A 13,213-nucleotide genomic window follows, 5' to 3' on the forward strand; every position below is an offset into this window, starting at 1 on the left:
AGCGGCGCGCCGTCGGATGACGGCGAACGGAAAGCGAGGTGTCGCTTCCGTTGGGCGGCGGCTTCGCGGGGCCGGCTTCCGCCGCCGCCTGCGGGTGGCCGTGTGGGGGCGCCCGAGGCCCCATGCGACGAAAGGCGGCCAGGCTGGGGGCCCCGCCACCCCGTGTGAAGGTGCTGTGGAGCTGCCTGGGCTGCCGTGACACGGGGACACCGCCCGCCCGCGGCCCTGCAGACGGGCGCCCGGAGGCCCGCGCAGCTGCCCCGGTGAGAGAGATACCGGGGGCGCCGCTCATCCGGGCTCGCGCCAGGCGTCTGTGTTGCGATTCGATCCGCCGTGTCGCAGCGCCCCTAGGAGGCCGAGCTGGCCGCTCGCGCGCCCCCTTAGGCGAGGGCTGCTGTGCGTCGCTGTCGGCTGATTCCTGGTGGTTCGGGGGCGGGCGGGCGCCAGAAGCCAGATTTCTGCCGCTGCGCGCTCATAGATGCCAAGTTCTGGTCACGTCGGTTCTGGCTGTCGGCAGGGCGCATAACCAGCGTAATGACGGCTGGGTGCCGAAGCGTCTCCAGGGAGCGTCCGCAACGGCGGGCTGGATCGGCCTCCCGAGCGGCGTGCCGTGGCTCGGAGTCCTCCGGTGCCCCCGCCTCCCAGGCAGCGCGGGAGCCTTCCGCGCGCCCTCAGTTTTCAAATTCCCGTCATTCGTGACTGATCTAAAACTGTGGGAGCGGGGGCGGCGACGCAGGGCTGCTGCAGGCCGCCATTTCCGGCCCCCTCTATACGGGGGCAGCGCGATGGAATCGCCTGGCGCGGGAAGGAAGCGGGGCCGCCCGCGCGGGGGCAGACCTGCCGGCGCCGTCAGGGTGGCGTTTCTCCCGGGAGGGAGCGCCGGGCCGTGGCGGGAACAGCGCGACCCTGCCGCCCCCGCCCCGAGCAGCTGCGCGCCCGTGGCCGAGCGCTGTGGCGCCCCGGGGTGAGTCCGCGCTCAGGGGGAGGCGCGGCGCAGGCCTGCCCGGCCGACGCGTGAAGCGGGCGCTCCTGGCCCCGGTGCTGCGCTCCGCCGGCAGCGCCGCCCCTCCCGCCGCCTTCAGCGGGGCCGCGGTCTGGCCACTGGCTCCGAGCGGAACCCGCCACTTCACGGCTGTCGCCTGGCTCGTGGTTCTGCTGGCTGGGGCGGGTCTCTTTTTAAGGGCCGCCCGCCCGCAGTGGCAGCTCCAGTTTTCGAAGGGGTTAATACGTAATTCCTGGGGTCTCCAGTGCCTGTGGGCATCAGTGTGCCAGCAGGCACCTCTCTTGGTGCCTGCCAGGCTTCTGGCTGCTAGCCTCTCCTGTTTTTTATTTTATTTCTTAAGGCTTTCTAAGTAACATTTTTTAACTGGGACACTGGGTTCAAAAGAGTGGGTTTGTGTCTTGGACCTATGCCTTGTGCATAGGTTACTTTTCTTTCAGCCTCCGGAGCATAGGCATGAGGATCTCAACATTCACGCTGAGGCCACCAGATATGGAGCAAGCAGCTCATGTAGCAAGACACGCTCTAGATCTGGTTTTCTCTACTGAGCAGGTTGATCGGGGTCTGAGGGTGGGGGATATTACAAGCTGTTTCTTGTCATGGTCACAGCACTTCTTGTTATGATTTAGGCTAGCAGTGGCTGTCTCCCTCTGCAAGGGTGGTGGGCCTACAAGGATGGTCCCATCCAGAGGTTGATGGATTCCAGAGGGCTCTGCGGGATTTTCCAGCTGGTATGACTGGTGTTTCTGTTGAAGCTGTGTAGAATATGGAGATGGCTTGGGTGGGTGACATGATCACATCTGAGCAACTTGAGCAATTGTAAGATGCATAGAATTTTTTTTAATGAGGCTCTTAATATATTTAAATAAATATTCTTATCAGTTTGCTTTCTAGGAAATGACTGTTTTGTGACTAGCCAGGCCCACGGTGGCAGCCATTTTGTGAGAGTGCCTATGATACACTTAAATTCCAAATATGTCCACCAACCCAAAAAGGTTGGGGAGGGGGCTCTGACTGTTTTTCCTGGTGACCTGGGGGGCAGGGGCAGGGGTGGGTTACAGCAGAAATGTCAGATCTAAGCCATAAGGTAGACTTTTATAAATGTAGCAACCTAGAGAATGCTAGAAGCAGCATACACAGGTTATAGGATCCTTGTTCTCTTTTCTCTCCACCACAGATATGGATGGGTTAAAGTCACCTGCCTGCACCATGCAGGTCAGTTTTGTTTGCCAGCGCTGCAGCCAACCCCTTAAACTGGACACATCTTTCAAGGTCCTTGACAAAGTCACTATCCAAGAACTGACAGGTATAAAAAAAATAGGGAAAAAAGCCAACATGGTGCACAGTCCAAGTGGGTGGAGACAGATGTCAACCAGGGTGAGAATCCCAGGGAAGTGGCATATAGGGTTGTCATGAAAGGTGTCAACGGAACTTAATCTGAGGCAGTGCTCATAAGCCTGAGATCCAGAACCCGTCATCATTGCCTTAAATATGGAGTCCAAAATTGGATGTGGGGGAGGGGAAGTCCACAGTTAGACAATAGCTTGATTAGGTCCAACCGCTTTGCATCAGGCTAGGTTATAAGAGACAGGGGATGGGAGATGAAGCAGGAAAGTTCAAAAATTAGACCAGATCTTGTGGTTGTAAGATCTGCAGTATAGAATTGGTTTCAAAGTGGTGATTGCAGAGTGAACGAGTCACTGGCTGGTGTTACTACTTAGCCTGATGAACAGTTCTGGAGAACTTGAAAGCTTGCACAATCTTCTGTAGCATTTCAATTTGTCCTAATAAAGGTATTGCCTGATTCTGGGTTTTGGATTTTATACTGATGGGCCAGTGTTGCTATTTTTGTTTTTAAGAATATGGAAGAAATAGTTCAAAAAGAGAGTATGTCTGTGCAGATGCAGACAGCCTTCTGTTGCTGCTGAGCCACAACTAGTCTCCACACACAGAAACACAAAATGTTAGTAAAGTAATCCTCTGGGTTTTCTTTTGGTAACTGATTATCTTTTGTCTAGCTCCTCTGCTTACTACTGCTCCAGCAAAACTGGGGGATGTACAGGAGGAAGAGACTGCTTTGACAGAGGTAAAGCGTTAGAGTATTACTCTTACAATAAAGCTAAGGCAGCCTTGCAGTTACCACTAGCCCACAATAAGAGATGTTTCTTTTTTGGCATATAACTTGCCAGACCTGGGGTTGGATTCAGGATCAACCTTCCATTGACAGAACGGCTCCACTCAAGGAAGATGCCTCTGCCCAGTGTTCAGAGATCCCCCTTCCCCACCCCTGCATCACAGCTCACCCATTCAGCAGGGTCCCCTGACCCTCTGTGTAGCATTTACTGTGGGAAGTCTGCTTCTGCCAGCCCAATTGCACATGCTTAAATCTGGATCTAACCCCTGTTGTTTTAATTTGCCCTATGATGCATAAATACATGTAGATAGGTGGGCTGTAGAATTGTTTAAGGGCTGATGGATTTCATGCACACATCTGGAAAGCTTGTGAGCTTATTTGCAAGGCTGCACTAAGGGCATGTTGACTAGCTCTCTAGCAAGGAGTTTTGAATTTGGATGATGCTCTCCTGGTGGTGAAGACCCTCAGCTGATGCTGAGTTTCTTTTCAGGAATTGTTTGTTGAAAACCGCCAGGATGGCGTGTCCCGAAGATTCATCCCCCCAGCCAGGTATTGACCAGGGGCTCTGTTTCTTGCCCCATGCATTTGCAGTAAATGTCCCCTCTCAGAAGTTGCAAATTTTGCTACTGCCCAAACTGTGAGTCTGCCAAGCCTCTTGGGACTATTGCATTCAGATCTTCCGTGGAGTCCCCATGGATATATATACACCCAGTTGTGAAGCAGAGCAAGAGTTCTACATATTCCAACAAATGGGAAAAGTGGTGACAGAAACCTGAATTCTAATCCCTGTTTGTAAGACTTGAAAGGAAATTGCTTTTTCAGCCTCTGCTCCCTTTCTTTAAAATTCTCTTCATATTCTCTTAAGCACTGACCATTTTTAGCTGGCCTTCTATGTGCTCCTATATTTCATCAGCCCCAGACTGCCCACTTATATCTTGAGAAGGAACTTTGGAATTTGACTTGTGCCTCCGAGGTTGGAAGGGATCAAAGGACCATTTTGTGTCTGATTCCCACTGCTGTGAGCTCGAACCTCAATCACTTCTGCCCCAGGATGAAAACATGCAATCCTGCCCATGGTTTTCCACTAGATGAGAGCAAGTGTACTGTAAAACTTGCTTACAGAGCAGGTGCTTCAGATGACTTGAATAAAGTAGCCAAGCTGCACACTGATGAAGGGAAAACATTTTTGTAATAGACCCTCAAAATAAATCTAAGGGATTATCGGGTATGGGTCGGATCCAAATATATTTATTCTTTTAAACCATGAAGGTCTGTCCTTAATATCTTAGGCCATCTTCTCTCTTTCAGGTTGAGGCCCCAATGTGCTGAGCAAATCCCAGCAGGCCTTCCTCTAAGTAGATGGAAGATAAACATTTTCTCACTTGTTTCTGATCTTGGCTATGGAAGCAAGACTTCATTTAGGAATTTTAGAGGCATACGTGGGGCAAAGGGTGAACTGCAGTGACCAGTAATCTCTGAGCATTTGGTAAAAGTCTGTAGGAATATCCTTCATAGGAAACTCATACTGTTTTCCAGGATGATGTCAACAGAAAGTGCCAACAGCTTCACTCTGATTGGAGAGGCCTCTGATGGAGGCACCATGGAAAACCTCAGTAGAAGACTCAAGGCAAGTTGTCCTTGATTTTTGAGTGTGCTGTGCATCTTTCAGGGAGGCTTTGGAGAGATTTGAGCTTTTAGAAGTACAGAACTTGGCTACCTTGAATTTGATTTTTTTGAGTAAGCCCAAACTGAAAGTGTAACAGTTTTGCTGGACTTGGTCTCTCATTTTACACCGTATAGGAGTGTCTTCCATTTTCCTTGCTAAAAATGATTTCTGTTCTCCCTCCAGGTTACAGGGGACCTGTTTGACATCATGTCCGGCCAGACAGATGTAGATCATCCTCTCTGTGAAGAATGCACTGACACACTTCTGGATCAGCTGGACACACAGCTCAACATCACAGAGAATGAATGCCAGAACTACAAGTGAGTGAGTGCAGAATTCAGGGATGTTGCAAGAGTGCCAGCCTACAAATGGCCTCATGGCTGAGGAAAGGAAAAGAGCCTTTGCTTCTATTCCCCCAAATCACTTCCACTGAAGAAGGCAGTATGTGTGTCTCACGCATTTACAGTTATGCTGCATGAACACAGCTTCCATTTTAAAATAAAGCAAAATTCTAGCACTCATGATTATAGAGATAAGTGTGATACTGGATGTGGCCTGGATTTCAGTACAGGTGGGTGAGAAGGAGGTAGGCCCACAGTGTGTACCTCATAGCTTTTTGCCCCTCCCTACATTACTTATGCCTGGGTGTTGGCTGTAGGAGATGCCTGGAAATCCTGGAGCAGATGAATGAAGATGACAAGGAGAAGCTGCAGCTGGAGCTGAAGGAATTTGCTCTCGAGGAGGAGAGACTGATTGAGGAGCTGGAGGAGGTGGAGCAGAAGCGCAAGACAATGGCTGAAGACTTTGAGAAGGTCAGGACTGAGGCAGAGCGGCTGGATCAAGAGGAAGCTGAGTGAGTGCTACGCTCTTACCAAGTCTTGGCACTGTCAGCATCGCCAGGACTTGTCTTTTCTTGGCTGAATCTGTTGCTAAACCCGTATCCATGTTCTCCTCTTGGCTACTGTCTTCCAAGTTCCTCCTTGCTGGCCTTTCCTTATCCCCCCACCCCAGGCCCCTTCTCCTATGCTAAAAGCATCTTCCCCTCTTCTTAAATCTCTGCACTGGCTCCCTATCTATTCCTCACTGCCTCTCTGTTATACTACTTCTTTCTCAGCCCTCTCCCGCAGGCCTTATGCTGTCTCTGTTGCATTCTGCAATAGCTTCTACCTATGAGTTGACTCCATTCCCATTGAGGCCTTGCTAGTAAGGTGCAAGTAAATTGTATATAGCCTCATGATATACCTGAAAAGAAGAAAAGCAGTACATGGTTCCCAGATAGCTGAGCCCTTTTTGTTTTCTTTTTGTCTTTGGCCAGGTGGGGTCTGTGTTGCGCACTGGCCAGTAATTGCCTCCCTTTGTCCACATCAGGGCCCGTACTACAACTCAGTCCTTAAAATATTGATCTCTGTCTCATCTCATCCTTATTAAACCTTATTTTCTTCTCCCTTCTAATAAAAGAGGTCTTGGTTTTCTGTACCTACCACCTTGTGTGCTGCTGATCCCAGTTCATTTTGTATAGTATTTGGGGAGGGATGGTGTCCTGGGTCAGACTCATGGATGGATAACCTTGTCTCCCTGGAGGTACCAGAAAGAGTACAGTGAATTCAAGCGGCAACAACTGGAACTGGATGATGAACTGAAAAGTGTTGATAATCAAATGCGCTATGCCCAAATGCAGCTGGACAAGCTAAAGAAAACTAACGTGTTTAATGCCACCTTCCATATCTGGTAAGGCAAGGCGGCTGGCTAGATGTGGGGGTGGGGAGGATGGGGTGGAGTATCTATAGCAGAACCAGGGTAAGGAGAATGTCTTGAAGTGCCTGTACTCCTGCAGCAGCCTTGCTTGGCCGTGCAGACTTCTCCCCAGCGCTGAGAGTGCCTGAAGGCCCTCTGGTCAGCATTGCAAAGAGAAGGTGACAGTTCTCCTTGGGCTCCCTGCTGAGTGCTTACATCTGCAAGCTCTACACAGCCTCAGTTAGCTGGACTCTGCGCTCTTCGCTTTCCGCATCTGCTTCAAAGGGAATGGGGGAGGCTTGGAGGGGGCCCCTTTTTGGGTGACTGTCCTCCCTGGCCTGCTCTTGTTACTCTCTCTTTTGGCGGGGGGATGTCAGCTCTTGGCATTCTCCCCTGCCGCCCTTTGGCCGCCCATTACCAAGGCTGGGAACTCTCATTTTCCCCTTAGGCACATATACCCCTCTGCCCCATAGCACCCCTTCCTGGGGAGCCCTGGGTTACCTGGCATGTGACCAAGGGTCTCATCCCTCCTTTTTTGTATCATAAGTTGTATACTCTTCATGCTAAAAAAAAATGCTAGTAGTACTTGAATAGCAAGCCAGATCTGACCCTTGCCAAAGAGCCCATGGTCTTTGTCTTAAAGCCACGGTTTGTGTTCATTTGTGTTAATTGAACTGAAACGCTCAAGAGTTGGTAGTCTGCTGTGAACAGCATGGGTTGAAGGAGACAAGTGAGACTCTCAACAGCCGGGTGTTCTGTGGGTAAAATAGACTGTTAATGATAGCTGTGGATCTTGTTTTTCAGAGGTTTTTTTTGTTCCTCGATAACTGTGTGCATTTAACAAGCTGCCTTGGGAAAAGCCTTGTGCAGTCTCACGGAGACTTTCTTGCCCCACGGGCTTGCTGACTGGACCTCTCCTTCTTGCACAGGCACAGCGGACAGTTTGGCACAATAAACAACTTTCGCCTGGGGCGCCTCCCTAGCGTCCCTGTAGAATGGAATGAAATTAATGCAGCCTGGGGGCAGACCGTGCTGCTGCTCCATGCCCTCGCCAGCAAGATGGGCCTGACCTTTCAAAGGCAAGAGCAGAGACCCAGGCCACCTCCCCCTTTCTTGGCCATTGGGCTAGGGGAGCTCTTAGATTAATGGCCTTCCTTTCTATCCATTTCAGAGACTTGTACTCCACCTGTCAATCAAACGATTCTCAAGGTGGCTCATCTGGTTTCTTGCAGGTACCGTCTCATCCCATATGGAAACCACTCTTACTTAGAGTCTCTCATGGACAAATCCAAGGTAAGAAATCTGGCTTCCTTGTGTCTAGGCTTGCTAGAATCCCAGTCTTCAACGCACCTCTTGTTGTTTTGGACTTCTAGACTGTTCTGTCTAGTAGAGGTGCCAACCCTACAGCCCTTGGGGCAGGCGTCTGCCCTCCCTCAGCCAGGCCCCCACAGGCCGTTTGATCTGCTGCTCATGGGGCTTGTGGCTGTTGTTCTCCTCTGTGCTGGTTTCCTTCCTTCTTTGTTCCTGTGTGTCTTGCCTGTTCTCTTTACAGTAGCCGAGGCACCGATAGGAGAAAGCGAAAAAAGACTTTGAGCAAGGAGGGATAGAAGAAGTTGGGCAGAGGCAGTGTCTCCCTCCCTGATGTGCTGACATCCGTCTGTTTGCTTGGCTACATGAGGAGAGGGTGGGTCCCAGCTGCTGCTGTGTGGAGATAGTTTGAATCTAGCTGCCCAGCCATCAGCTCTCTTCTTTGGGAACAACAGTTGGTGGTAAGAGCCCGGGTTCCCCATGCACAATCTCGCATGGGAAGCTTGCTAGAACTCTTCCGCTATCTCCCAGCCCCACCCTTTGCTTCCCAGGAGGAGAACGAGCTGTAGAGAGAGCTGGGCATCTCTCCTTCCCTCTCCATGGCTGCTCCCATAGCATGGAATGGATGAGTATGGGGAGAGGAGGGAAACTTGAGTCCCTCAGAGGAGAAAGGGACATGGAGGAGGGGAAATAGACATTTCTTCAGAAACCCAAGTGCATTTTTTTCAAACAGCTGTTAGCCCATGCATCAGCCCAAATATGTGCTGCACGTGCACAGAACCAGTCTCTGGTCCAGCCATGTAAAAGGAATTGGTACTGAATGGCAATGGCATGACTGCCTTCTGAATGACCATATAATGGCCTAGCCACTCTGCTGGAGTACAGATATCTGGGGTACATCAGTGGGCTGGCACATGGGCCAGGAGATTTTTTTAGATGGGGCCTTAGCTGTGTGGAGCACTTGTGTAGGTATGTGCTTTTTGGCAGCCTCTTAGTATATATAATTTGGTCCTGAGTCTGAGCAGACATTCTGCAAGAGAGAAGGGCAATGTATTTGAGTAACAATGGATGAACAGCAGGGTAGAGTTCATCTGGCCCTCTGTTTTGGCAGGTTTCTGGATGTCTTAATATGTCACCGTTACTGTTGCCAGGGGTGTTACCTCTAAAACTGCCAGGGTTTTCTCCACTCCTGTAGACATTGGCCCGGTTTGCATGATCAAAATAGCCACCATGGCTAAGCCTAGAGCAGGCCATGGGTTATGTGATGGTGGTTTGACCCTTGCACAATCCCCACCACCCAGGTTCACAAGGCATGACAAGCTGCAGCTGGGCAATGAATATTCACAGTGGCCAGAGGCACCCACCACAGCTCACCGAGGCGTAAATAAGCCACAGTGAGCTGTTCAATTGTGTGAACCAGCCCACTGTTGATGAATCTGCCCAAGTCTCAGGATAAAGCATGAACAAATAATCTCCATCTAAGGGGGCTGGGGATAACATACCTGTCTTGACTCATTGCACCTGGGTGGTTCAAGTACAGGCAGTTGAGGGGAAAGGTAAGGCACTTCTTTCTAATCTCTTAGATAGGCGGGGGGCTCCTGAAGTTTAAAAGCAGAAGTGCATAGTTCTTTCCCTACCAGAATTCATCAGGTGGTGATAGGTAGAGGATTTCCCCATCCTTCCATGTTTCTGTACATAGTGATTATTGTAATCTATGATCTTCTATCTCATTCTACTGTGGCTTGCTCCTGCTGTCACTTCAGTTCAGCACACTTTTTTAGATGAGGAAGCAAGTGATTGCCACTAATTCCCCTAGAATGCTTTCACCTTCCACATTTTTCCAGGAATCCGACTGGTCTAGAATAAATCATAGGGTTGGATCCAGCTTTAGTCATACTTAACAGTAGAATAATTTAAATTGAAGTCATGACTAACTTGAGTTCCACTGATTTCAATGGACTTACTTCTAAGTATGACTAAAGGTGCAGTCCTAATCATGTTTAGGCAGAAAAAAGTCCTACAGTTCCCAATATTCCCATGCTGGCTGGAGAATGCTAAGAATTGTAGAATTTATTTCTGTCTAAACATACATAGGATTGCACCCTAAATCTGGATCCAGGCCATAGTTGCCTTGAATGCCATTTCTGGGTAGTAAGGCGGGGTATAAATCAAATAAATAAATAGTACTGAAAACAAAGGCTTTACAAAGGTTTTTAATACTGACTTAAATTCTGTTAAGTCTCAAGGAAAATGCAGCCTGCTGTCCTTTTTATCTTTCCTTTTGGTAAGGAGTTGTCTCTCTGTGCACTCTTGAAGTAATTAAAACTGGTGGGGAACTGTTTTTCTGCTGAAATCTGCATTCCCTTGGGGGTAATGTTTCAGGGGCCGCATGCCAGCAATGTGGGGTCAGAGCCACCCCACCCTTCCTTAGGATCATTGCACACACATCCCTTTCTAAGATTCTTAAGCTAATAATAACCTTGAGATCATCACCATGCCGCTCTTTCTCCCACCCACACACCCTCCTTCATCCAACCAATCTATAAAGAGCTTTTCCTTCCCTCCTGCATCCTCCTCCAGGCTGCATCTCCCTCCTGCTTCCTGTCCTGCCTCTGTGCTCCACTGCAGTTGGGGTTTAAATGCCTCTTGGCATCTTTCTCCTGCTCTCTCTGGCTGCTGGCTTGTGGCAAGGAGAGGGAGAGTAGTAGAGGCAGCAGGCAAGTATACATGTGAACTTGGAAGCCCAACAACAGAGTGTGGTAGCTAGAGCATCTTTTGGCAGGATACTCTAGCCACTGCATTCCATGGCTGGGCCTCTTGATTTCACGTGTGTGCCTGCCTTCACCTCCCTCTCATCTTCCTTGTGGTTGGATCATGGTGAGAATGAGAGAGATGAGGGTGGGTGTGGGCTGGCAGTTCCCCATCCCTGAATTAAAAGGATGTTGTCCATCCCTGAATTAAAAGGATGTTCTCAGCCAATCTAATGGCACTTCCATGTAGTATATGTAGGAAAGGAGTGAAAACTTGAATTGTTTCATAATTCTATTTTCCCAGTTGCAGAGTGTGGCTCACCTGAGGCTCTACTATTTATCTGCATTCTAGATCAGGGGTGGGCAACTCGTGGCCTTCCAGAAGTTTTGGCCTACAACTTGCATCAGCTCTAGCCAGCATAGCCAATGGTTAGGGATGATGGGAGTTGTGGTCCTCCAGATGTTTTGGCCCCCAAATTGCCCACCCCTATCGTAGATGGCTTTTCAACAGTAGAGCATTTTTCTCTAAAAGAATATTCTGAAAGTTGAAACTTTGAGGGAAAAGGTAACACTTGCTCCCCACTATAGTAAAGCATTTCTCTAACTTGTTGACTCCTGCTGCCCTGGACTTCATTTGGGGGAACAGTAGGGGCAGAAGGTTGAAGCTGACTTATACTCCCACAGTATGGATGGTGTAACTGAGCAGGGGTGCTCTTGATTCACTAAAAAGACAAAGCAGCACCTCCAAAATCTTGGGGCAATTGCAGAGCAATCCCTTTTGTTTCTGGTATTGGCATTTGTGTCTTCAAGGAGCTGCCCCTCTACTGTTCAGGAGGCTTGCGATTCTTCTGGGATAACAAGTTTGACCATGCCATGGTGGCCTTCCTGGATTGTGTGCAACAGTTCAAAGAGGAAGTGGAGAAGGGCGAGACGCGCTTCTGTTTGCCTTACAGGTAAAAAGGCACTAGTTCAGGAAAGTGGGTAGAAATAAAGGGTTTCCCCTTTCTCTGAACAATAGTTATCCACTGCTACTGACTAGTGGGAGATATGGGACAGAGAAAAGTGTTTTTGTATTCATGGTAGGCACATTTCATGAACACTGGGTGTTTTGTGATTGTCCCTTATCCCATGGCGTTACAAACTGAATAGAATACTGTGGTGCACCAGTGTACAGGTGCACAACAGAACCACTAGAGGCAGCATAGCTGCAAGGTTGCCTTCAGTATCTGACTGGCAGTTGTTGAAAACGTTACTGGAGTAGATTGTATTTTGCTCTGTTCTCATAATACTTGTTATCTTAAAAGACTCTAACAGGATAGCACACTGCTTGCCTTCTTGCTTTCCTAGGTTTCTGCTCATTCTGTACACAGGGTTTCTGCGGCTTTACCCAGACCAGTAATTTTGCACACCCTCAAGTAGGACTGCACCCAGAGAGAGTAAAACATTTACTCTGGTAAAAGGAACCTCTGCCCCTCTTGACCCTTCTACCTATAATAACCATTTAGTCATGCAGGCCCCTCAAGCTGTGAGCTAGGTTCCTGTGTTTGATAAGAAAGTCTTTTGGCTCATTCAGTTTCTTCTGCCATTGAACTTCCTGGTGAAAGCAGTAGCTACTAAAGTACTCCCTTCTGCTTCTCCTGTCCTGCTTTGAATCTGTCTACTCTGTGCCTTATTGGGCATTTGCATCTCTTGCAGCATCATTCAAGTGTTGTCTGCCAGATTGTGGAACTTTTATTAAAGCAAGCGCATCTTTTCTTCAGAGTTCCCTACTGTTGGAGCAAGAGCAGGTGCCCTAGTGTGTTGTCCAGTTTTACCTTCTAGCTAAGTTTGCTTTGGTGATATTAGGAAGATATTAAAGTGGGGAGAAGAGGGCAATTGCCTGAGCAGGAACCTTTACACAGCGCTTATATTTTACAATTAATAAATAGGAGCATTACAGAAAAAAGGGAAGTTTGCTCTATTGATAAACTAGAGGGGAATGTGATGGTGTCCCAAGACAAGCAGCCAGGAGTTAAATTTGGAAGCCTGACAGAATATGTTTCTCCAATGCAGAATGGATGTGGAGAAGGGCAAGATTGAAGACACAGGTGGAAGTGGTGGGTCTTACTCCATTAAGACTCAGTTTAACTCGGAGGAGCAGTGGACAAAAGCACTCAAGTTCATGTTGACAAACCTGAAATGGGGTCTAGCCTGGGTCTCTTCCCAGTTCTATAATAAATGACTGTGCTAATGGAGAAAAACTCTGTCCTGTAATACATCTGCAGTTTGTTTCAATGATGCTAAAAGCAGGACTGGGCTTGGGACAGCCGTACATCACCTTACGAGATGAAAAGAAGTCTGCGAAACACGTCATCTTAAAACTTAAAACGTGAAGCAAACTGCTTCATCTTATGGTTGAATATCTGTCAGATGTACCACACTGCTGCTATTGAAGAAAGATGTGACTGAGGACTAGCCAGTAGGATGGGCTCACTTAGGTCTCCTTTTTCTGCCCTAACAACTTTCAGATGTGTTATGGGTACTGACTTAGCTATGAGGTAATTCATGCTTGCAGATTGGTTACTACGCAATAGGAAACACAAAAATAAATAAAACCAGTTTGTATTCCAGAGGAACACAGT

At 48.7% G+C, this 13,213-nt stretch overlaps 2 protein-coding genes across 4 annotated transcripts; both read left to right on the top strand.

Annotated features, from left to right (window-relative positions):
- The first annotated feature begins 24 nt into the window (after positions 1–24).
- On the top strand, positions 25–1,636 carry LOC146344426 (uncharacterized). The gene is made up of 2 exons (XM_084857338.1): positions 25–964; positions 1,425–1,636. The coding sequence occupies exons 1-2, from the start codon at positions 123–125 to the stop codon at positions 1,546–1,548; spliced, it is 966 nt and encodes a 321-aa protein (XP_084713464.1). The 5' UTR covers positions 25–122; the 3' UTR covers positions 1,549–1,636.
- On the top strand, positions 25–13,201 carry BECN1 (beclin 1). Of its 3 annotated transcripts, none has more exons than XM_084857336.1 (13): positions 25–263; positions 1,630–1,781; positions 2,178–2,306; positions 3,019–3,086; positions 3,625–3,683; positions 4,671–4,761; positions 4,984–5,120; positions 5,459–5,653; positions 6,382–6,528; positions 7,464–7,613; positions 7,767–7,827; positions 11,403–11,545; positions 12,645–13,201. In XM_084857336.1, exons 3-13 carry the CDS (start codon positions 2,180–2,182, stop codon positions 12,811–12,813), a joined length of 1,347 nt encoding a protein of 448 aa, XP_084713462.1. In that variant the 5' UTR covers positions 25–263; positions 1,630–1,781; positions 2,178–2,179; the 3' UTR covers positions 12,814–13,201. The 3 variants fall into 3 exon arrangements, with proteins under 3 accessions (XP_084713462.1, XP_084713461.1, XP_084713459.1); XM_084857335.1 differs by having other exon boundaries at positions 1,630–1,731; XM_084857333.1 differs by lacking the exon at positions 1,630–1,781.
- Positions 13,202–13,213: the final 12 nt, after the last annotated feature.

The sequence above is a fragment of the Heloderma suspectum genome, chromosome 5 (genome assembly GCF_057233095.1).
Source record: "Heloderma suspectum isolate Gila_16-S chromosome 5, 16-S_ref, whole genome shotgun sequence".
In the NCBI taxonomy this organism is placed as follows: domain Eukaryota; kingdom Metazoa; phylum Chordata; class Lepidosauria; order Squamata; family Helodermatidae; genus Heloderma; species Heloderma suspectum.

Bases quoted from the DNA above. Each gene is read 5' to 3' on its own strand.
- BECN1 (XM_084857336.1), top strand. From the start codon at position 2,180: ATGGATGGGTTAAAGTCACCTGCCTGCACCATGCAGGTCAGTTTTGTT. The intron at 2,307-3,018 runs GTATAAAAAAAA...TCTTTTGTCTAG, and splicing joins CACTATCCAAGAACTGACAG to CTCCTCTGCTTACTACTGCT. The intron at 7,828-11,402 runs GTAAGAAATCTG...TGTGTCTTCAAG, and splicing joins CTCTCATGGACAAATCCAAG to GAGCTGCCCCTCTACTGTTC.
- LOC146344426 (XM_084857338.1), top strand. From the start codon at position 123: ATGCGACGAAAGGCGGCCAGGCTGGGGGCCCCGCCACCCCGTGTGAAG. The intron at 965-1,424 runs GTGAGTCCGCGC...CCTTGTGCATAG, and splicing joins GAGCGCTGTGGCGCCCCGGG to GTTACTTTTCTTTCAGCCTC.